The sequence below is a fragment of the Lolium rigidum genome, chromosome 6, assembly GCF_022539505.1.
Source record: "Lolium rigidum isolate FL_2022 chromosome 6, APGP_CSIRO_Lrig_0.1, whole genome shotgun sequence".
Lineage (NCBI taxonomy): Eukaryota > Viridiplantae > Streptophyta > Magnoliopsida > Poales > Poaceae > Lolium > Lolium rigidum.
This window is the reverse complement of record NC_061513.1, coordinates 144,216,294-144,241,522: the sequence shown is the minus strand read 5'-3', so window position 1 is coordinate 144,241,522 and position 25,229 is coordinate 144,216,294. Positions and strand designations below refer to the sequence as shown.

The following is a 25,229-nucleotide window of genomic DNA, read 5'->3' as shown; positions in this document are numbered from 1 at the left end:
CCCCGTGTCCCGCAAATGGGTAAAGCCACCGAGGCCCGCCCGGGGGTTTGATTTTGACGTGACCAAAGCCGAACAAATCTTCGACCTCCTGCTCAAGGAAAAGCGGTTGAAGATACCCGAAGGTCTCAAATTCCCCACGGTACAAGAGCTGATCGGAAAGCCATACCGCAAATGGCATAACTCGCTCTCCCATGCCACCAACGACTGCAGGATTTGGCGTCGGCGAGATCCAAATGGCGATAGAACAAGGACGTCGATTTTCAACCGATACGCCATGAAGGTCGACACCCAACCTTTTCCCGCCGTTAACATGGTGGAATGCACTTACCCCGAAGGTTGCCGGCCAGGATCATCGTTCGGCATCAACATGGTAGGGCTTGGACACCACGGCGGCAAGGATGAGGACGAGGGCGAGCTGCTCTCGTAGCAAGGACATAGAGGAGGCCGCTCCACGCGATCGGCTCCGTCATGATGGCAAGCGCTACGTCACGAGAGGAGAAGTGAAGAACATAAGATATCAGCGACCCCTCTCTGATCACCTCCTCAACAAGTATGTGAGTCAGTATGACCAACGCCGACGATCCAGCGATGATGATGAAAGAGATCGTCTGGCCAGAGAAGCCAGGAGACATCGTCGGCATGATCGCGATGAGGAGGAGCACGAGCGCCGTGCCAAGGAAAAGGCAAGGGAGCGAGACGACGAGGACAGTGCCTCGGGACCTGTCCCTTCTTCGGTACTTCGCTGGGATTCAGGAATGAGCCGATTGCCCACAATCGGCAATTGCCCAGAATGCAACCAGAAGAAGAAGGAGGCAGCCAACGTGTCCGTGTTCCAACGCTTAGGACCTCTCCCGCCTGGAAGCAAACAAGCTGAGTCCCCTCGTCCGGAAGATCTTGAGGATTCAGAAGACGAGGGAGAAGAAGAAGACAGGTACCGCCGGCCAAGGTGGTGCCCTGATGGACTCAGCCGCTCCCAAAAGCGTAGGGTTCAGCGATTGCGCGGCTTGGAAGAAGCCGAAAGGTTATACCTGCACACGCTAAGGAAGGCGCGACCTGATCTGGCCGCGAAAATTCAGCGAACCCTGGACGAAGAGGGTTGACCACGGAAAATGGAGTGGCGCCCAAAGCAAAGGAAAGCCGATGATGAAACATCGGCTGGCGCAAACATGGTGTTCATCCTTCCTTCGGAGTTCAGTGCTCCAGGATTAGACGAGGCACCTGTGGCACAACTTGACTGCGGCCCACGGCCGGTTATCTTTGAGAAGCCACGAGAAAGAAGCTACAGACATCTGAAGGCCCTGTATTTGTGAGGTTATATCGATGGGAGGCCTGTCAATAAGATGTTGGTGGACACCGGAGCGGCAGTCAACATTATGCCATACTCTATGCTACGGAGATTGGGACGCTCTAGCTCAGATCTGATCAAGACCAACGTGACATTGAGCGATTTCAACGGCCAAGCGTCTGACGCACAAGGTGTTCTGAACGTGGATTTGACCGTAGGGAGGAAAACTATCCCTACGACGTTCTTCATCGTCGATAGCAAGAGCACCTATGCTGTTCTGCTAGGAAGAGATTGGATCCACGCCAACTGTTGCATTCCCTCCACGATGCACCAATGCATAATACAGTGGGATGGAGATGAGGTAGAGGTCGTCCGGGCCGATGACTCAGCCGAAATTTCGACGGCTGGCATGAACGCTTGGGAAGCAGCAGGCCAAGAGCCACTCTCAGGTATTAATTTGGACGACTGCGAGCGCATCGACGTGACGAAGGGCAGGGTTAGGCTGGTCTTATCCACTGGCCTGACCATGTAGCTGAAGCAACAATGAGCAAACGTGGCGAGGCTGATCCTTGTGATCGGCCCCAAAGGTATATGAAGGAAAAGCACAGTGCCTTCATCGAACGCTTCAATCAATATGGAGGCCGATTCCAGCAATCGGCCAAAATTATCTTCACCACATGTTCTGATTGCATGCAATGTCGATCTACTGGGCAGCGGTTTACGTCGGCTGATTGAGTCGGGGAAAATCAACATTGGTCCTGCCAAAGCCGACGTGCAAATGCAGTGCCTAGGCTAACCACAAAGCCGATATCTGCAGTCACCTGGCAGATTCGGCTCGGGGGGGGGGGCACCTAATCAGATGAACATGTGCAGATAAACATGTATGCAGTGAGATATTGGGGCCGATAGGAAAAAATCGGCCAGTAAAAAAAAATTCTTTAGAAACGAAGCCGATGCGCAGCCATCGACTCTAGTACAACTACACAGGATCTACTGGCTGCGTGTTCAAGGCACGGATCTTCACCAAGTCCACTTCAGCTGTGGGGCCTTCTGCTTCCTCGAGGGAGTAACACAATGAGAGCTTCCTCAGCTACCTTGGGCCGATTCTGGTGCCAAAACCTTCTTGTCGAGGATTTTCAACCCCTGGTACTAGTTCAGCAGTGCTGACAGAAGATATATCGGCTTTCAAGGGAAGAAGATCGGTTTTGGTGCATCCTCATCGACATCCTCGCTTTGAGTAAGGCTCGGGGGCGGCGGGCACGAAAGGTGCTCTATTTAGGAGCCGATTGGGGTACCATCGGCTAATCCTTCGTTACAACCTTCTTCACAAGAATGATGAGTGCTCGTAGGAAAGGATCGCTGAAATTGGTGGGAGAAATTTAAGGACTCTTTGGAGGACTCCACATTATCCACCAGATCTCGAAGTCATCAGTTGAAGAAGGATGGATTTTAAAGGACCGATGCGTTGCTATCGGCTCGTTAAGCATTGGCTAAGAGGACAAATCGGCAGGATCAGTATGAGAGGAAATCGGCTAAATTAAGCTCAAAGGAGATCGGCAAAATCAAATTGGGAGAAGTTCTCCATTGATAAACAAGATTTCTTACATAAAGAGCTGATTGCTCTCAAAAGAAAGTACTAGGGGATACATTGCCCCATCTGCTACTACTGGTCCTATACTAAAGGTCCTATCTACGGGCCGTCGCTGCCCTCGTCGTCGCCGTCGTCGCTGCTGTCGTCGGCGCTGCTCCCGGCGGGCTCGTCGTCGCTCCAATGGCCGCCGACCGGGCCCTCATTGTCCTCGTCCTCCTCGTCAGCGTCATCGTCGTCGCTATCGAAGTCGCTGAGGTTCCCCGGCCAGGGGCAGAACCGTTTGGCCGGCGGCCCGTCGGAGGAGGTGTCGTCCTCCTCCTCCTCCTCCTCTTCCTCCTCCTCCTCCTCAGGAGAGGTGAAGTCGCAGGAGAAGCGATCGTCGTCGCTCTCCTCCTCTGTTTCCCCGTCGGCGAGGAAGCGGAGGTCGCTTTCCCCGTCGGTCAGGGACTTGTCGTCCTCTGACCAGATGGAGAAGTCATGGCTAGACTCCTCCCCGGCCGCAATGGCACGGCGGGTGTTGGCCGCGTGAACCTCCGCCGGGTTGTACTCCGGCGTCGGCTCGCGAGAAGTGGAGGACCGGGCTGGAAAGATCCGATGAAGCGAGAGGAGGAAGAAGACATGGTGGCGCGAGGAGGGCTTTTGGAGTGCTAATGCGAAGGAGATGCGGAAGAAAACTGTTCATAGCGGTTAAATAAAAGGGGATATAGTGGAAATTCAATGCTACAGCAGTTTCCGAGGAAGTGGTGCCTAAAAAAAAAACCGCCAGGTCACGCGGAGAAGTTGAGAAGGCAAGGCATCATGATGAAGGATACTGCAACGGTTACGCCACGACATGACCCAACGAAGGAATAGCGAGTGATTTTGGAATTATCAATTCCAAAACCAGGGGGGCATGTGTTATCACCAGAATTTGACCGAGTCAGAGGTGGGCCGCGATCAAGATAGACTTGAAGATATACATGGAAGAAATATGTGAATCGGCCTTTATATGCAAAGTGTGGGCTAGTTGGCCCGTGTATCTGTAACATATTAGGATACGTGTCGGTTAGTTAGAGTTTTACCCGTGCACGGTTAGGTGCACGCCTAAATTAGAAAGTCCCCTGGACTATAAATATGTATCTAGGGTTTATGGAATAAACAACAACCAACGTTCAACCAACAAATCAATCTCGGCGCATCGCCAACTCCTTCGTCTCGAGGGTTTCTACCGGTAAGCATCATGCTGCCTAGATCGCATCTTGCGATCTAGGCGGCCTAGCTTATGCTCGTTGTTCATGCGTTGCTCGTACTGAAGCCTTTTTGATGGCGAGTAACGTAGTTATCATAGATATGTTAGGGTTAGCATTGTTCTTCGTATCATATACTGTCGTAGTGCAACCCTCGCATATCTAGCCGCCCTTACACCTATCTCAGGTGTAGGGGCGGCACCCCGCTTGATCATTATCTAGTAGATCCGATCCGTTACGATTGCTCCTTGTTCTACAAGGATTAGTTTAATATCTGCAATAGTTAGGCCTTACAAAGGGGGAGGATCCGGCGACACGTAGGGTGTCGTTCGCTAGCCCTCAACGGGATGTTCGGGGATCAACCTCGTGTTGGTTTTTAGGCCTTGTTTAGGATCGGCTTACGATCACCGTGCGTGGCCGCGAGGCCCAACCGTGAGTAGGATGATCCGATTATGCGGTGAAAACCCTAAATCGTCGTAGATCTCATTAGCTTTATCTTGATCAAGCGGGACCACCATATATTCGTGCACCTCGTACGAATCATGGGTGGATCGGCTCCTTGAGCCGATTCACGGGATAACTCGAGAGCCGATCGAGGCTCGTATTTAATGTTTACGTGTATGCCATGCGAGGAAACTAAGCGAGGCATCTCCATCACCTTCCCGACCGGGTATAGGTCGGGTGGCACGCCCTTGCACTAGCATCGGACGTGTGACCAGAAGGCTTTGCGGGCCGTCGCTCGGAGGGACCAGGGCCAGCCGCAGCCCTAAGTTGTTCCCGGCTCTACTGTGTTGCCCGTCGCTGCCCGCCGGTGGGTTTTGACCGCAACAACATCCAACTTTAAGTGTGTCACCATACGGTTCGCGAACTATGCGGACATGGTTGAGTACTCACTCCGACCAATAACCAATAGCGGGATCTGGAGATCCATAATGGCTCCCACATATTCAACGATGACTTTAGTGATCGAATGAACCATTCACATACGATACCAATTTCCTTTGTCACACGATATTTTAGTTGTCCGAGGTTTGATCATCGGTATCACTTCATACCTTGTTCAACCTCGTCTCCTGACAAGTATTCTTTACTCGTACCGTGGTATGTGGTCTCTTATGAACTCATTCATATGCTTGCAAGACATTAGACGACATTCCACCGAGAGGGCCCAGAGTATATCTATCTGTCATCGGGATGGACAAATCCCACTTGTTGATCCATATGCCTCAACTCATACTTTCCGGATACTTAATCCCACCTTTATAACCACCCATTTACGCGGTGGCGTTTGGTGTAATCAAAGTACCTTTCCGGTATAAGTGATTTACATGATCTCATGGTCATAAGGACTAGGTAACTATGTATCGAAAGCTTATAGCAAATAACTTAATGACGTGATCTTATGCTACGCTTAATTGGGTGTGTCCATTACATCATTCATACAATGATATAACCTTGTTATTATTAACATCCAATGTTCATGATTATGAAACTAATCATCCATTAATCAACAAGCTAGTTAAGAGGCATACTAGGGACTCTTTGTTGTTTACATATCACACATGTACTAATGTTTCGGTTAATACAATTATAGCATGACATATAAACATTTATCATAAACATAAAGATATATAATAACCACTTTTATTATTGCCTCTTGGGCATATCTCCTTCAAGTTTAGCACACGTTCATAACAGACAATGATATCAGGCATATAAACTTGTGCACCGACTGGCTGTGAGGATTTTAAGGTGCGGATAGTAGGCATATGACTAACTCTAACTGCATTCCATAAGAATTAAGCATATATATACAAAACAATTCAAATTTTCAAGTTTCAAACAGGGAATGCTAGCACAGGTGGGAGCCTCATCATATCCATCGATTTTGGTCTTGTAAATTGTAATGCATGGAAAATAAGTTGCATGGCATCCATGAGTCTTTAAAACAACAGTAATCAAACACAGAAGATCCAGAAGAGCATACCCAACACAGAAAAAAAAACTTAGACATGTTCTGAGCTAATAATCATCATATAATGAAATAATGGGGATACTGGAAAAGGGCATATTTAGAAGATATAGTAATTGACACAGAGCAGCAATAGTCAAAGGGCTCCAATGGTTGATACGCCACTGAGAATGAGAACTGAAAAAATGAAAACCTTTTCTCCATGCTGTGCGAATTATGCTCCTGATGCAGGAGAATCCAAAGGAAGAAAGTACTCCATTTTCTCATAAACATCTTCAAGGAAGTGAGTTCAAACGGTGTGTTCTTCCTTCAACAGTAATCACAGGGCAATCTCCAAAGTATTGTGAAACATGCTTCAATCAACAGTTGCAGACCTGCAGTTAAAGAACACATAAACATACACATGAATCACAAAATAATCAATGCAACAAATTGCAAGTGTGAAAGGACATGATGAAAGAAATAAGGGAATGGACATTACATGAGAATAACTTTCAGCTTTCTTCCAGGTTGATTGGAGAGAGTTTCAACAAGATTCTTACCCTGCTGTTGTTTGTGCTTGTGACGCCGTCTCCGCCTCTACCTCGGCCTGCAGCTCTACCCGACATGCACCACTCCTGCTGTGAGGCTGGTATTCCGACGACCTAAGCCTCGCCTGTAGCTCTACTGGGCAACACCAGGCCTAGGCAACATCAGACGGTGCCTCCAGTTGCCTTCCCGCCTGCACCTCTGTTGAGGGGTGGCGCTGCAGAACCGTTCGGCGGTGCGCGTCCGCAGCTCCGGTGACCTCCGCAGCTCCGGCTTGCAAGACAGTTTCTCATCAACACGGAGGGATCAATCGACCGCGGTGAGCTCCGCTTTCTCCCACCTTTCTCTGCGACCATGGCCAAGGCACCCAGCCAGCTTCCTACGAAGTAACAATTGAATCAGATCTTAGCTACAGCTACACAAGCATTTCAGATACACTTGAAAAATCTGTTGTTTCCTACTTAATCACGCCTGCTAGCAGAAAGAACTAATACACCTGGATGGAAGATCCATGCTAAAATATACAAACTGGTAATTTCAGCAGTAGGGCAAGTTGCTTGCAACAGAGTGTCTCATCAACACGACAACATGATAAGTTATGAAACTGTGGAATGTAACTGGTTTTGAGTCCCAAACAGAATTATTAGTTCCACGAAAACACAGAGTAGAACCCAAATCAGAGACAATTAGGTATTGACTACTAAGGAAGCTGATATATTGGACTACAGAGAGAACCAGTTGGAAATAGTTACAATTGGCAACATATGCACAACATTGTTGTTTTAGGTTTTAAAACACATGGATTGAGTAACAGATATTGACAAGAAGAATGCAGCATCCTAGATATGTGAATGGATGGCATACAAGCAACAAGCCAACAATGCATTAACAAAGAAGCATTAGCTAAGAGAAAGTACCCGGAGGTTCATTAGCTGCTAAACAGGTACCCTTCAGATATTTGGGTGTCTGTCTGAACGAACCAGAACATCTGGCAGTCCTGTTTTTCCCGACATCGTCCTTACCTAAAAAAGGGGTCATTTGATCAGTGTACAAGTATTCAAACAACAGCCACAATAAAATCATCAATTTCTCTGTGTTGCATACTAAGAAAAAAGCTGATGCATCAAGCATGGTTATGAAGAATTCAGTTACGCATGCACTTTTTATTTCAGTTACATTCACAGGTTTCATCTCTACTACTTAAAAAGGAGGAGAGTGTTCCGTCATCAGACGGTCCGACGTTTGCTTCGTCAAACTTCGTCCGCTCTTCCTGATCGCCCCGACCCGGCCTAAGTGGGCCAAGCCCAACTAATCCAGTCACTTTCCGCTCACCCAACCACGATCAAGAAACCCTCATTAAAAATGCTCAAAAAAAAAAACCCTCATTAAAGGCTCAGGTCCGCTAAAAAAAAGTTAACCTTCAGTTATCGCCACCATTGAGGATAAAACAGAGCAGCATGTAAAAATAAACTTTCCTTGATATTGACAGGTACACACTTTATAAGCTATCAAACTCGGGTAAAGCAAAAAAAAAAAAATACAACATAACTTCAGTTAACAATGTTTCATCATTTCTAATGCCCTCCTGATAACCGATAATTGAGCTACCTGTTGAACTGCGAATTTTTTTATTTGAAAGAGTGTCAACCTACAAATTCAATCACCAGTCAATTGAAATCCCCTTCTACTACGCCCTAACATTAATTTGGTATTAGCACCAGTCAAATAACGATCAATCACAGTAATTCATGTCCCCTTTTTTCAGCCTACCATTAGTTACACCATGATTTACGCCCAGCCTTTTTCAATACTATATATATACCTTCCTACCCGTCCTAAACCCACCAAGAGTAAATTATGTTTCATATCAGGACGGCCTCTCCCACACCATATTCCTCAGTGAACACCTTCCCAACTCAAATCTCCCACTCAAACATTTGATCAAGATTCTTCACAGGCGGGGCACCAACAAATTGTCCCCGTTAAGTAGGGTTGCAACACGGGATCCGATGCGGGACGGATTTTCTTCTGCCGTACCCAGCCACTGTGTATTTCCTCGGCCAAAACGAACGCTAGATGCTGGCTTAATTCCGTTTTGTGAAACTAAGCGGGACGGCGCCCTGCAACCCTACCGTTAAGGTATGTAATATAATTTTCATGTTTTCAGCAGCAAGCATATAGTAAGATCTTGTCGATTAGGGTCTTCCCAAATAGATTGATTCCCAGACAAACTGAATATGAACATAAGTGATTAACTGTAAACTGTGGTTTTTGGTCCGAAAATGCAGATTCGCAAATAGAATGCTTTCTTTTATGTTTTCAGCAGCAAGCATATAATTAAAATCTTGTACACGAGGGTCTTCCTAAATAGATTGCTTCCCAAAAGTACTGAATAGTAACATACGTGATTAATATAGAATGCTTTCTTTTATGTTTTCAGCAGCAAGCATATAGTAAGAATCTTGTAGATGAGCGTCTTGAAGGAGATATGTCCTAGAGGCAATAATAAAGTGGTTATTATTTATATCTTTATGTTTATGATAAATGTTTATATATCATGCTAGAATTGTATTAACCGAAACATTAGTACATGTGTGATATGTAGACAAACAAGAAGTCCCTAGTATGCCTCTTAAACTAGCTTGTTGATTAATGGATGATTAGTTTCATAATCATGAACATTGGATGTTATTAATAACAAGGTTATGTCATTGTATGAATGATGTAATGGACACACCCAATTAAGCGTAGCATAAGATCTCGTCATTAAGTTATTTGCTATAAGCTTTCAATACATAGTTACCTAGTCCTTATGACCATGAGATCATGTAAATCACTTATACCGGAAAGGTACTTTGATTACACCAAACACCACCTGCGTAAATGGGGCTATAAAGGTGGGATTAAGTATCCGGAAAGTATGAGTTGAGGCATATGGATCAACGAGTGGGATTTGTCCATCCCGATGACTGGATAGATATACTCCGGGCCCTCTCGGTGGAATGTCGTCTAATGTCTTGCAAGCATATGAATGAGTTCATAAGAGACCACATACCACGATACGAGTAAAGAGTACTTGTCGGGATACGAGGTTGAACAAGGTATAGAGTGATACCGAAGATCAAACCTCTGGACAAGTAAAATATCGCGAGACAAAGGGAATTGGTATTGTATGTGAATGGTTCATTCGATCACTAAAGTCATCGTTGAATATGTGGGAGCCATTATGGATCTCTAGATCCCGCTATTGGTTATTGGTCGAGTGAGTACTCAACCATGTCCGCATAGTTCACGAACCGTAGGGTGACACACTTAAAGTTGGATGTTGAAATGGTAGTACTTGAATATGGAATGGAGTTCGAATATTTGTTCGGAGTCCCGGATGAGATCCCGGACATCACGAGGAGTTCCGGAATGGTCCGGAGAATAAGATTCATATATAGGATGTCACTAGTACAATGCCCGCGCGTTGCTGCGGAAGAGAAAAATAAATTTTTATACTGTTCCACTGATGGAAAATAAAAGTGCATATTAAAAGGTTGTTCCCAGCACCTTACCTCTCTGGAACTGGTCCACACGAATGATATGATTCAAATAAACTTATCCTTGATCAAGCAGGAATCATTCCTAACTTTCTATTGCGTGTAAGTTGAATTTTAGCTTTTTCAATCAACACCTTATGCTTATCCTAGCAATGGTGTGATTTCACAACCATAAACTACAACCATGGTTTAAGACATCAGCTGGCAGAGTATCAGAAAAATAAGCAACAACAGAATATACAGCTAAGCAGCTAGGGTGGAGCACAGATGAACAGCAGCGTTCGGCCGGTCGGCGTTCCGACAAATAAAGTCAGTGTTCTCAGGTGGAGGATGGTCAGTAGGCGTATGGGCAAATAAATTCGGCGTCCAAAAAGGTAAGTCAGCGTGCTCACGTGGAGATGTGGCGGCAGAGTCGGAGGACGACGGGAAGGACATATCTATGGTGCCAGCCTGATCCATCGGCTGATAAAATTGGAGTATTTGAGAAGAGGCTTCACCAAATCAGCAAAACTACCAGGCCGTACGACGTGCACATGTACAAGTGAGGCGGTTTCCGATTGCAAGGGAACACATATTCTTGCTTTCGTGAGCATAGCCTCGCTCGGATGATCGATGGGCAAATCTTTCATGCGTGCCCGCTCGTACCTCCTGGCTGCTGCTTGAGGAGCACCGGATAGAGTACGTTGTTCGGCAATCGGCACCAAGCGGCCGCCGCGCTCTATGGGGGCTGTTCTGGAGGTCACCCGATCTGGCGGATATCGTCCTCCTGTTCCTGCTGCTCCCGACTCTCGTGCCTACGTCCTTGGTCCTCGTCCTCTACTCGCACCCACCGCGCACCTCATGCATACCATGCCACCTGCTGCCTCCGATCATCAGGTCTTCGACGCCATCGGGCCACACCTTCGACCCCAACTTCCTAGCGGCCATGCACCAATTCAGCCTGTAGCAGCAGAACGACACCAGTTCCAGCGGCGGCCACGATTGGTTCCTCGACACCAGTGCCTCTTCCCACACGAGGAAAAAAATCCCGTAATATCTCTTCTATTCATCCCTGTACTTCTTCTTCTCGGATCTGGGGGATCTGGAATCGGCGTGAAGAGAACATGCTTCGCGGCGGCTAGGATGCGAATTAGGGTGGACCGACGGTTGGGTGCCTTTTTTATATGGTACGGTAGGAAGGTACTGTGCAGGTACACCAGTTCTACTGGGCTGCAGTTTGGCTGGGTTGGGCCTAACAGACGTGTCTACGAAAGGAACTAAATAACACGAACGAACCGTTCTTTGATCGTAGTTGGTCTCAGCGGTGGCAGCGCTCGTAATTACAACGGAAAACAGGGGTAACTCGAAAACGGACGAAAAAATTAGGGAGAAACCCTACTGCCTTTATTAGTAGGTAAAGATTTTATGTGAATTAAAATGTCGCGGAAGGTTCTATGGAAGGTTCTAGAAGGTTCTAGAAAAGTCCGGAAGAAACCACCAAGGAAGGTGGAGTCCACATGGGACTCCACCTCCATGGCCGGCCAACCCTAGTGGGGAGGAGTCCCAAGTGGACTCCCCTCAGGGGCCGGCCACCCCCATATGGGAGGTGGAAACCCCACCTTTGGTGGGAGTCCTAGTTGGGCTAGGTTTCCCTCTTATGGAAGGTTTTTGGTTCGGGTCTTATTCGAAGACTTGGACACCAACACTTGGGTATCCACCTATATAATGAGGGGCCAAGGGAGGGGGCCGGCCACCCCAAGACCACAAGCCGGCCGCCCCTTGAAGTGGCCGGCCACCCTCCCAAACCCTAGCCGCCCCTCTCCTCCATATCTCCCGCGTAGCTTAGCGAAGCTCCGCCGGACTTCTCCACCACCACCGACACCACGCCGTCGTCGTCTGTCGGATTCAAGAGGAGCTACTACTTCCGCTGCCCGCTGGAACGGGAGGTGGACGTCGTCTTCATCAACAACCGAACGTGTGACCGAGTACGGAGGTGCCGCCCGTTCGTGGCGCCGGAACCGATCGTGATCAAGATCTTCTACGCGCTTTTGCAAGCGGCAAGTGATCGTCTACCGCAGCAACAAGAGCCTCCTCTTGTAGGCTTTGGAATCTCTTCAAGGGTGAGACTCGATACCCCCTCGTTGCTACCGTCTTCTAGATTGCATCTTGGCTTGGATTGCGTGTTCGCGGTAGGAAATTTTTTGTTTTCTATGCAACGTTATCCAACACGTCTTCCCAAACAGACTGAATATTAACATATTAACATAAGTGACTAATTGTCTACTGTTGTTTTTGGTCCAAAAATGTAGACTCGCAAATAGAGTGCTTTCTTTTATGACAGAGGTCATGTAATTCGATTACATACAACTTTGGGTGTACTGAAGGTTATATTGTTTCAAGGATAACCTGCCACTGTAAAACCTCGCTGTATATCATGAATTTTGTACAACATCAAGGTAATTTCATCGAAATCCTGGTGCATGCCTACAGGTGCATTGTTCAAACGATGTTGATGTAACTTATTAGCACGTTATGATATATGAAAACTTGTCAAAATTCTGGTGAGACAACATAAATATATATGTGGTATAAAACTTATTAGCATGTTATGTAACTTAATCAACTCTTTGTGAAATCAGAACAACAACAAATAAATGTAGAGGGACTAAAAACATTCCAAGTGCTTGCTCCAACTCTTTGTGAAAACAGAACTTATTAGCATGTTCTTAGCATGTTATGTAACTTAGCAGAGATATCAAGGGTAGCTGAAGTTTGTAGCAATGCCCAGATGTTGCCAGTTCATTACCTTGAACATGCGTTGCCTGGCGTTAAGATCATGCAGGTGAATAATTGATAGATGTTCTATATCTGATCGAGAGCATATAGAGTATTTGTAGCAGCAAGAAGAAGGACCTTGTCATCATTATGGCTTGCACCCTGTAAATAAGGGCACAAAATAAACCAATAGTATTGGGATCTGTTCACTTCCTGCATAGTCACTTATAACATGTATTATATTGTGTCGTAACTTACTCTATGAAGCTCTTGAGGTAATATATGAAGTTGTGTCACAGTGGTATTGAATTAAAAGCACCGAGCTAGAGTCCTTGCAGACAAATATGTACTGTTAAAGATGAGTTTTTGGTAAGAAATTCATGTACACCTTCTGAAATGCACGTAAAGAGATGAATCAGCAAGTTTTCCAGGGCTAGACCATGGATGAGATGTAGTAGATGATACATGAAGGTAGCAACATAACATGTAATTAACTTGTGGGGACAAAGAGGAAACTAAAGCCACTGACCAGCAATGTACAACATAAAAAAAACTCAGGTGCAACTTCATTGAGATTTACCATGATGATATGTATCAAACTTATGCGTCAGTTCACAACAGTTGCATGAAGCTACTAAAATCTATGCGTCAATCCACAACAGTTGCAAAGTCTGTTCCGGCACCAGCCACGCTTCACGCTTGCAACTAAAAATGTAGCATATCACTTCAGTGCATTAAAAAATGTTCCAGGTGATGTGAACTTTTCGAGATCACTCATTTATAAGAAACCTAATTATAAGACCATTCCATTGCTGAACACACCAGAAAATTACATAATCGGTCTCAGTTAGGCATATTGCTTTGCAAATTTAAAGAAGGTATATGCATAAAAGGTTGGTTTCTTCAGCCCCTATATTCTACTTAACAGAGAACAACACTCTATTTGCCTGGTAATAATGAAGATGAGAGATCATCTTCCTTAAAAACCGACATAATATTTTCCAGGTAACCTTAAGAACAGATTTTGCCATAACAAATCGTAAATACCACACGCCCATGATTTCTTTCCAAACAAATAGCATATGGAGATTTATTTACGCCATTGATTTAGCGGACAACCAATCCATCCGCACCATCCTCCCTTTCCCAAATATCGCTCTACGCCTCCTAGCCAATCAGCAAGGCGAGCACACGACGATCTAAGCAAACAGCTACAATGGCGAAAATTGTTGGAGCCCATCGACATATCGATTTGGTCTCGGGTAAGTTCGATGAAGCATTCATGCTTACCATCTAATTAGCTTCTGATAAGGGACAGTCGGATTGTGAGAGCGGAAATCATACCGAGCCGGCTGTAGCACTTGTGCAGTGCAGGGAGGGGAAGAGGCCATTGACCCTAGGGCAGGGAGAGGAGGTGTCGGACGAAGCCGTCGTGTGGAGAGGAAGCGGAAAGGAGAAGTCGTGGCGGGGAAAGGGGCGGCGGCGACGCATTGGCGTGAAGAGCTGGCCGCAGGGAGAACCGAGGGAGGGGTGGCCGCTACGTGCTGCAGGCCGGCAGAGGCTTCGCGTTTAACTCCGAACGGCAAGGAAGAGGAGGAGAGGAGGGGCGCCGCACCTGGTGGAATCTGATGGGCGTGCAGTCGCTCTTGACCGCCGCCGCCGCCGCGCCTAGCTTTGCAGAGGAGCTGGCGCTCGGGCTGGGCTAAGCCATCGGAGGAGCGTTTGCGAGGGGATTTGGGGTGTGTTTGGTTCCACGCCAGTGTCGACCCTGCCAAAAAATTGGCTCGCCTGTGATCATAAGGTGCTGCTTGGTTGGGCTCCAATTATTTGGCGAGCCCTAGCCAGCCTATGTCCGCCTGTACAATTTCACGCCAATTCCTGGGCAAGTTGAGGGCGGCCAAATCCTGGGGCTGTTTGGATTGTGCCCTCACGTGCCCTGCCAAAATTTGGCAGCCAAAATTTTGGCGCAGGATTTGGCCGCCCTCAACTTGCCCAGGAATTGGCGTGAAATTGTACAGGCGGACATAGGCTGGCTAGGGCTCGCCAAATAATTGGAGCCCAACCAAGCAGCACCTTATGATCACAGGCGAGCCAATTTTTTGGCAGGGTCGACACTGGCGTGGAACCAAACACACCCCCTGCGCCAAAATTTTGGCTGCCAAATTTTGGCAGGGCACGTGAGGGCACAATCCAAACAGCCCCTTGGTATCTTCGTCTAAACAGAGAGAGACTGATAGCTGGATAAGAACAGAGATGGTGACATTGAGCAACTGTTCTCTGCTTTGGCCTTTGGCTAGCTAGGACTGATTAGCTAGCTAGAGACTGATTACTTCTAGGACTGATTAGCTAGCTACGCTGCTGTTTTTTTTTTTTACGGTAAGCTACGCTGCTGTTATTTCTAAATTAAGAAGCTAGGGCTGAGTCCTAAAAAAAATACACGATGATTAGCTACGTTGCCCTAAGAAAATCTAGCTACACTTTCTAAGAAATGCTAGCTCTTCTTAAAGTGTAGTTCTTCTACAATAGTATTTTTTTTATAAAGCTAAGAAATCAAGTGGAAATGCATAACATATATTCAACGCCACTGGTATTTGCAGGTTTCATGAATGTTCAATTATATTCATTTATCAATTCTACATGTATGCTAGATTTAAAATCAGTCGATCCAGTTTTTATGTTACTTATGCAGTTGCACTTTTAATCTACATCGTTTGCCCTTTTACAAGTGTACAACGGCTAATTTTATCATTTGTAATATATCGTTTGTTTTATACTATGAAATCAGTGGTTTTTATTATTCAACTGACTGGTATGATTTAATAAACTAATTGACTTATGAGAGTGGGACCTTTAAAATGTATGTTCTTGAGCCGTATGAAATTATTATTACTTTGTTCGTATTAAATTGCGCCAAAGTTGTGAAGATTGCGTGCCGCGTTGATTAAAACCGCGTCAATTAAAACGGATCAAAGGGTGTACGTGATTTCACTTACCTGTTTGGAGGTGTTTAGTGATGGTTGATGTTTAATGTTTCTATCTTAATCATTTTTATTTTTACATGTTTTGTTACCCGTAGCAACGCACGGGCACTTTACTAGTCTTCAGAAAATTCAGAATTTCAGAGTTCAGCAACGACATGGGGACACATTTCCACCCATCCGAGCCAAGTTTGAGTCCTTGGACTAACAATTTTGGGTTATCTCGCCATTCTTCTTAATATGATGTGGAGGTGCTCACACAAAATAAATCATACGAGAAACCAACAAATGATTCTCAGACTCCCAGCCACCTTTTTGTTCAGTTCTTCTCTTGCACTGGTCTGAACATAAACTCGTGAGTGCCAAGTAAGAGATTGACTGCTGCGACATAATACACTCGATCATGTGAAGCTCATCTACTCGTAAAGCTTCCTTCAGAAATAAACAAAAATCTACTCAGAAAGGGCAAGAATGGACAATTGAAGTTTGGTGCTGCCATAACTATATCTGAACAAGCAAATGCTCCTGAGTCCGTCCACACACACAATAATGGTATCACCCACAGCCGGCCTGGTCCTATACAAAGCAGAACGCACAATTGTTTGTTGCAACTGAGCCGATACAACCGGGGAATGGTCTGACAAGGTAGACATGCAACATTGCTTTGTTCTGTTCAAACTGCCATTACCATGAGAGGGAGAAACGGGAACAACACCAGCACGATGATGCCACCACATACGTGAAACAAATCAGTACCAAAAACCAGAAGCATCGACCATGCCACAACTGTCAAACATCACATGTAACTTCTCTAAAAACAAGATTCACCACTGGATGTAATTACCATCGAAACAGTCAAAAGCCGAACTGCACAGCTCTGTCAAGACATGAAGACAATGAAGTTCTGAATGCCAACTTCTACACCGACGGTTGGCTGCGAATTTTTCTAACAAAAAAAACGGGCCTAAAGAGTTGCTACAGCAGACCACGCAAATAGTAGAAACACACATTGGTAAATACACAAACAAATCAGCGCAGCAGAACAACCAGAAATTATCTAGCAATAACAGAAACCGCCAAATAAAAGACAGTCGGAGTGCATGCCTACTAAGCTTGTGCATAATTCATGAAAACTTGGTCACTGAATAAACAAGTCATGCTAAGTTGATTAGCCGGTTTGGTGTCAAATGTCCATCTTGATGTGTTGCCGTCCCATGACCCTTACGAGCTCACCATGTTGAACTGGAACTTGGACAGCTGCTGCGGGATGGTGGAAATGACAGGCCCGTACCACTGCATCCACATACATAGAAAGCAAATTTCAGGTTTCCGTTCACACATTTAAGACAGCAACATAAAAGCATGATAGATTAAAGCTGCACAGGGAAATATAGCCATGTGAGAATTAGCTAACTCGGTACGGAGTTTATAGGCTTTACTTGAAAGGGTTCCGTTTGAATTTGGTTAAAAAAAACTGCAGGTTCCAACTGCCATATATACCTATGGCCTGGAAACCAAGCCACATCCAATGGCACCAAAGAAACCCAGATCAAAGAAGTTTCATAGCTACCCCGCAAAAAAAGTTTCATAGCTAGAAGAGACAAATACTTTCTCACAGATATCAACTCCCATTCTTTTATGTGCAGCAAAACAAAACTGATTTATCGGGACACATATTGTTAAGAAAAAAATCTAAGTCCCTGGGCTTTTTATTAGCCATATACATCAACACACTTGGGTACAATGTTTGAAAACATCATGCAAAGCTAACTTTCAGAGTGGGGGGCACTGCCACTTACCTGAACATTGTCATAGAGCTCAAACAGTGGAACAGCAAGTAGCTTCAGGTTCCTTGGAACAGCGAAATACTCCTTTTCAGTCAGGTGAACAATGAAAAGCTTCTTGCACTCCTGTTCAACCACATTGGTCATTTCCATTATCTAATCCCAACTCCCAATAATAGGGGGTAACAGAAACCCCTTAAAGCAACAATGTACCTTGGGCTTGGCTATATGCGGAGGGCAGTAAGGATACATCACAGTCTCAAAGTTTGGCCTCCACCAGACAGCAACACACTCACCAACCTTGAAGTGGTAAACATATTAGATCTTTATCCAAATGGGTACAGTTATCGTTACGCAATATCTAAGAGTAAAAACACCTCATAACATTGTAAGCATGTGGTAACAGAAACGGAACCCAGGATTACTGTAAGCAGCAGCTAGATAGGCAAGTTCACACTGATTCCAAGCATTTCATACTTCGGTAAGTACATAGCAAAGACTGTGCAGAAAGAGTACACTGCAGTGCGACATAACTACCTACAGATGTCCATTGTGAATATTGTTGTATATAAACATGTGGACACAGAAAATTATATTGGCGCATTAGTGAGACAGTAGGCAGTTCATGCTCTAAATCTTGAAAACTGAGAACATGATATCTGCAGTTATCAGTCAGCACCAATGCCACTTTTCCATTTATGTACAGTTGCAATATAGTACATATGGAGCAATATATAATGTTCATGACATGCCTTAAATAAGATGTAACTATTATAGCCATGGTTAGTGGATCACTTTCAGAAAACAAAAAAACAAAAAAAACCATGGTTAGTAGGTGGGTTGATGAAAGCTGAAATAGCAGTTTAGTCGTTTATTTCTTCCAGGTGCAGATACTCTCCTGTACAGAAGTATTAACTATGATTTAACAAGGTACAAAGTGACCAGTTCCAGCAAAACTAGGTAATACACTCTGACCATACACCATCAACAAAAAAACTGAGCTTCTCTCGAATGCCTTACCTGCCAGTTAGGTGGAAAAGTAGGAGAATTCACTGCAAGTTTGCTGGACAGCTTTCTTTTCAGGCCCTCGATTTCTGTAGAATCCCAGATACGTAAGAAAACACATGATAGTTTCATGTACAAGGAACATGATAAAAAAGTGGAGCAACAAAAACGACCATTTTCTCCAGGCTTCAACCGTCCACCAGGAAGTTTGCAAAATGTATTCCCAATTTGCAACAGCAGAATGTGGGGGTGATTGTGCTCTTGCACCTGCATAGGATAACATGAGTAAATATTTCAGTTTGTTTGCCAAGCCCACTGACCAATTGCTATTGCATGAAGTTGCCAGCAATTAGATGTTTCGAAGCATAAAAATGCATACGAACATGATTATGAGATAGAAGAATAGAAACATACCAACAGGATTGCTTCAACACTTGTCCTCATTCCTTCTTTCATGTAGCTGCCATTTGCCAAATTAATTAGTAAGTTGATCAATTTGACAGAACAAGGTTGAGAAACATGCTTAGCAAAGGAGCCAAACTGTTCACATGACACTTAAAAGGCAAAGCATAATGCACATTTATATTTCAGTCAACAGAAGAAACATGAAAGCTTACATCTACTTTCCTTTAAGACACAAATTGATTTCACATTCCAGGCCAGTCTACCAACAAATTATCATGTAAAACTACTAGTTCTTACAAAATGGGGAAATGGACCTTGAAGGCAAGGCACTAAATTCCTTATGTTTGTAGAGTACTGCACAATACTTGTAGATCATTTCTTTTCATCCTACACAAAGACTAGCCTACAAAAGGCATTTCATTGGGCGAATCAATAACATGCAAATGATATAGGGTTGTGCGGAAGCTTTCATACCTATTTGACATAACATGGAAAGTTCTGTCTATTTCAGCATGAAAAGAAAGGGTTTCAGTGATAATATTGCTACTGCAATGTGCAAAACTGAAGACAACAGAAAACAGATTAATCGAGAGTCATCATACCGTGGCAACAGCTGCCTTAGCTGGACCTCTGATACTGGGACATGATTCTGTGAGGCGTCAATATCATTGCTAAGGAGCTATCGAGTGAGGCTGGTACCCATGAGCTTCCGTTACTACTCACATTTTCCATAAACAGTTTCTTATCAAACTGCACCGTTTAATTGCCACCGGGAATTGATTGTCCAAGTAATGGTAAAATTTCTCACCGCCAGGTCGCCTGGGTAAAATGACTTTGGATTGGTTACCATGACTATAAAAGCAAATAGTACAACAATCTCACAGAATAACAAACACACAAGCAAATTTGGAGATAACAGGATGGAGTGAGAACGTGCATGACATTTTGACATGAAATTTGCACACATTAGCAGCAAACTAGCCAGTTAGTCATTTAGCAAAAGAGTTCAAGGATCACCTAGTCCTTGAAGCTTCAAGCAAACACATGCATAGGCAGAACCAAAGCAGTAACACAAGATAAAATATTGGAAATCAGATTCAGGCGCTAGTTATAAACAAGACATCAAAGGCTCGCCAGGCCACAGCCAGACAAGGGCTGGTAGGATTTCGTCAAAGGCATGAAACTCATGAACTCGGCCATCATATTCAGAAGTTCCAGATGAACAAAACTAAAGAGTTGGAAGAAAAGGCTCACCAGGCCAGACAAGGGGTGGTACGATTTCGTCCGTGGCGAAATCGTGGCTTGGTGACGATCTGCTGAGGCGCAGTCTCCTGGCCTCCCCTGTCGCCGCCGCGCCGCTTTCCTTGATTCCCTCTCGCCGCCGCCGCGTAGCGCTCCGGCCTTCCGCCGCCGCGTAGCGCCCCGGTCGTCCCTGTTCCTTCCGCCGCCGCGTAGCGCTCCGGTCTAGCGCCCCGGTCGCCCCTGCCGCCGCGTAGCGCCCCGGCCGCCGCATAGTCCTTCTCCTTCCGCTGCTCCGCCGCGGATCTTGGTTTCTTGTTTTTCTTGACGGGGCCGTTGGTTTCTTGTTACAACCGCTTTGACAACACAACACGGTCCAAGACTCCAAATCCAATTGACCCACACCGTCTCATTGTCTCAACGCACAAAAGAATAACCGAATACAACAACGCAGTCCATCCACAATAAACGTACAGAATCCAGCCCAACGCAAAGTTCACAGAACAGTTCTTCGACGCAAAACCGGACCGAAACAAGAATCAAAGCAGAAAACAAAGTGTCCACTAGCGGTCGCAGCACCTGGAGGCCCTGTGGGCTTGCAGCTCTTCGTAGGTACCGAACTTGTTGCAACAATTGCGGCACTGGAAGGAAAGGCCAAAGTGCTCCTCCGCGTAGTGCGAACCCATTGCGTCCTTGCGGTACGCGGGACGAGGTGTCACCCCCTGCTGGAGACACGCAACGCAGAGAAACTTGCGCCCGCGAACCCAAAGATGGACACTGTTGTCGTCCATCGTTCCGCGAGAACCGAACCTAAGGGCGATGCTTCTTTTTTCTCTTTGTCGGTTGGCTGGTGAATCGGGTGAATTGACTAAAGCGTGCAGAGAGTCACCGTACAGGTTAGGGGCATTTTATATAGGGAGCTGACATGCAACGAACAAAAATGTATTTTCTGTTTTCCATTTTCTTATAAAAATATAATTAGTTTTAGATACACCAATGATGTACACGGTAACCCTACTAGAAATCGGAGTTTTGGCAAAAAAAAAAAATCAGAGTGTGAAGCTTCAACATTAATAAAAGCTTCAAGTTGCTCTTCCATAATAAGCTTCTCACTAGAGACAACCTGGTCAAAAGACAAAGTGTTGATGATCCGACTTGTGTGTTTTGCAATGAGTTAGAGTCTTGTCAACACTTGTTTTTTGATTGTGTGGTTGCTGCTAACATTTGGAAAAGGGCCTAGGATGTTTTGGGTATTGATTTGCAAATTTCAAACATACATGATGTTGCTGCTTTGTGGAATGACAAAAAGAAAAATAAGAAATGTAATATGATCTTTCTTCTCGTTTTGAGAACTATCTGGATTACCGAAATGATCATGTTTTCAATCGGGTTCAATGGTTGGGTATGCAGGTTTTGTGGAAACGCTTGGTATGCGGTTGTGCTCGGTGGAAGATTTCTGCGAAGGAAGAGGAAAGAGAAGGGCTGATGTGTATGTTGAACAAGTTGGAGGGAGTGGCCAGGATGCCTCCGCTATTGTGGCCGGATCCTGGGTGATTCCACAGAAAAAAGCAAGGACAACACTGGAGGTTTGTGACATGAATAGCTCGAGAGGATTTGGCCCAATGCTGATGACAGCAGAAGATCTGGCAAGGACCCTTGAGGCAAATGACTTGGTCCTGGTGGGTGATGGAGCGTGCTTCCAGGTTTTGGATCGTCAGTGAGTTGCGGCTGGGTGATCCGTGGCTAACTCCGCCGTTCTCTGTCGTTGTATGGTGTTGTGTCTTGTCTCTCGTAAGGCCTTGTTTGTGTGTTGTCGTTACGCTGGCTGCAAGTAATGTTGGGTGTTTTGTTTTGGAGTTTGGGTGCTTGTAATGATAAACTCGAATGCTTGTAGACTGTTGATCTGGTTTCAATATATTGGAACCGGGGGCATGCCCCTTTTTCTCTAAAAAAAAGCTTCAAGTTATATATGTCGTCTATAGCTTGAAAAATATGTCTTGATATTAACATATCACCGTTTGTAACAATTACTATTACATAAATTACCTCAAAATTTAATTTGCATGTGATTTGACTCTCTAGGGGAAATCGCTAAACAACTTGGAGGCAACCGTGCACGATGAGCGTTCATTGAGTCAACCCTCTCTCTCTCTCACTCTCCCTCTCCCTCTCCCTCTCTCTCTCTATAGCGAAGGGGTCAACAAAGAGTTGCTTTTGACGCTGGCGGAGGTGAGCCTCATGATATGGATATCCGGGCCTGATACTCTAGGACAGCCATTGATATGATATTTGGGTCTAAGGTTGTACCAGTAGTTTATTATAATCTTGTTATTAGGAGATAATAATGTAGTCAGGTCATGCTGTGGGCCATCTAGGGTTTTAATAGAGTCTGTTTGACTTGGGCATGTCCAAGTTGACCTAGGTTATGCCCAATAAGGGGGCCGGCCGGCCAGCTCTCCCTCTCATATAAGGAGATGGCACGGTTAGGGTTTAGGACAGAACAAGTTTAGTCTAAAAGTTTAGGGTTTCCCTATAGCGTGTGATCACGTGTATCATCCCTGCGGGGTGATACCTCTCCAACGTATCTATAATTTCTTATGGTCCATGCTACTTTTATGATGATACACACATGTTTTATACACACTTTATGTCATTATTATGCATTTTCCGGAACTAACCTATTGACAAGATGCCGAAGTGTCAGTTCCTGTTTTCTGTTGTTTTTTGTTTCGAAATCCTAGTAAGGAAATATTCTCGGAATTTGACGAAATCAACGCCGAGAACCTTATTTTTTCCGGAAGCTTCCGGAGAGCCGGAGAGGGACCGGAGGGGAGCCACGGGGGCCCACACGTGGTGGCGGCGCGGCCAGAGGGGGGGCGCCCCCCTGGTGTGTGGAGCCCCCGTGGCCCCTCCGACTCCGACTCTTCGCCTATATAAGTCTTCCTGACCTAAATCTTCGAGGGGAATAAGCCACGATACGAGAAACCTTCCAGAGCCACCGCCATCGCGAAGCCAAGATTCAGGGGACAGAAGTCTCTGTTCCGGCACGCCGCCGGGACGGGGAAGTGCCCCCGGAAGGCATCTCCATCGACACCACCGCCATCTTCATCGCCGCTGCTGTCTCCTATGATGAGGAGGGAGTAGTTCTCCCCGAGGCTGAGGGCTCTACCGTAGCTATGTGGTTCATCTCTCTTCTTTGTGATCTAGTTGAATATCATCTATGTGCTACTCTAGTGATGTTATTAAAGTAGTCTATTCCTCCTCCATGATGTAATGTTGACGGTGTGTGCATCATGTAGTACTTGGTATAAGCTATGATTGTGATCTCTTGTAGATTATGAAGTTAACTATTACTATGATGGTATTGATGTGATCTATTCCCCCTTTCATAGTCTCGTCGGTGATGGTGTGCATGCTATGTTAGTACTCGGTATAATTGCGTTGGTCTATCATGCACTCTAAGGTTACTTAAATATGAACATCGAATGTTGTGGAGCTTGTTAACTCCGGCATTGAGGTGCTCTTGTAGCCCTACACAATGAATGGTGTTTGTCATCCAACAAGAGAGTGTAGAGTGGTTTTATTATGTGATCAATGTTGAGAGTGTCCACTAGTGAAAGTATGATCCCTAGGCCTTGTTTCCAAACATCGAATCTCCGTTTATTTACTGTTTTGTTGCATGTTTACTCGCTGCCATATTTTATTAAGATTGCTATTACCACTCATATTCATCCATATTACTTGTATTTCACTATCTCTTCGCCGAACTAGTGCACCTATACATCTGACAAGTGTATTAGGTGTTGTGACCCGGCATACCACTGCATGGTGTAGTATGCAAGTTTGATATAACACCAATGAAACACGAGTTCCACTAGTATTATATCGCTCGAGTGGTACAACGAAACATATGCGGGTCCAAGGCATGTCTATAGAATTACAACATTGACTTTGTTACATAAGATCATCACGGCCTCCTACTTTACAATGATGTAAAGCCGCAAATAAACTCCAGAAGAACGACTCGTAGTCTAGTCTTATCACGAACTCTATTTGTAGAGTATTTAACTAGCTATAGAGGCTATGAATAGATTCTAGCTAAATAGAAGCTAGGTTTAGGAAACAAGTTCCTTTCTATTGCTAAGCTAGGTTTTATCCTTGTTGGATGTGGTGTTTGTCTCTTCTGACAGGTTCCTGTCCCTTGAAGTAGTTGTTGAGTCCTCGATCTCTGAGTTGCACTGTAGATCCTCCTTCGATGCCTCCATATCTAAGCGGGGGATTTAAGAGTGGGATGAGTACGAACGTACTCAACAAGTTCATTATAGGAAAGAGGTGTTTAATGCACTAGCTACGGCATTAGACCAGAAAGTCTAATACCAATGCAAGTTTTCATAACCATTTCTTCAAAAGGTTGCTTTTATTCAGAAGAACTATGTCCGTCAGCATTCACCGATTTACTAGAACTTCATGGAGCTCCTTTCCGGTAGCGTTCGCAGTTCCAAATCCCGGAACATGGAGTGACATGTCACGATTCATTACACTCTGCAGAGGTGTGTTGCTTTACCCATAAGAGATCTTAACCTTGGTGCCAACCGAGCCGCGAGCTCGTCCACACTTCCTTTGGTGTGAGGCCCGGTATAAGGTCATAGCCAATCATATTCCTCCGCTACCTCGCACACCCACCCTTTGTTGCATACCCCGACCACCGGGTCCTCGCCGGTCCTCTTACACCAATTAAGGATGGACCCCGACCACGACGACGATGCAGGGACTCGTTAACCAAACTCCTTCGCCGGTAGCTACAACCCATCATAGACCACATTACCGTGGGGAATTAGAAGGGGATCCCCACCCACCAATTGTTCCGCAAGCAGGAACCGCTACGGTAAGCAACAGCTATACCGTGGGGAATTAGAAGGG

General features: G+C 45.4%; 1 protein-coding gene and 1 long non-coding RNA gene across 6 annotated transcripts; both read right to left on the bottom strand.

Annotated features, from left to right (window-relative positions):
* Positions 1 to 7,601: 7,601 nt before the first annotated feature.
* LOC124661939 lies at positions 7,602 to 14,550 on the bottom strand. 5 transcript variants are annotated; one of them, XR_006990340.1, is made up of 4 exons: positions 14,514 to 14,550; positions 14,243 to 14,442; positions 13,157 to 13,289; positions 12,692 to 13,060 (listed from the first exon to the last, which is right to left on the bottom strand). It is a non-coding gene; the product is annotated as an uncharacterized LOC124661939 (long non-coding RNA). The 5 variants fall into 5 exon arrangements; XR_006990339.1 differs by having other exon boundaries at positions 13,157 to 13,247; XR_006990338.1 differs by lacking the exons at positions 14,243 to 14,442; positions 14,514 to 14,550 and adding an exon at positions 7,602 to 7,624 and having other exon boundaries at positions 12,930 to 13,060; positions 13,157 to 13,464.
* Positions 14,551 to 16,905: 2,355 nt separating this feature from the next.
* Positions 16,906 to 21,100, bottom strand: LOC124663375. The gene is made up of 9 exons (XM_047201086.1): positions 20,926 to 21,100; positions 20,325 to 20,652; positions 19,545 to 19,631; positions 19,080 to 19,125; positions 18,839 to 18,932; positions 18,681 to 18,754; positions 17,874 to 17,960; positions 17,676 to 17,786; positions 16,906 to 17,169 (listed from the first exon to the last, which is right to left on the bottom strand). The coding sequence occupies exons 1-9, from the start codon at positions 21,098 to 21,100 to the stop codon at positions 17,098 to 17,100; spliced, it is 1,074 nt and encodes a 357-aa protein (XP_047057042.1). The 3' UTR covers positions 16,906 to 17,097.
* Between the last annotated feature and the right edge of the window lie 4,129 nt (positions 21,101 to 25,229).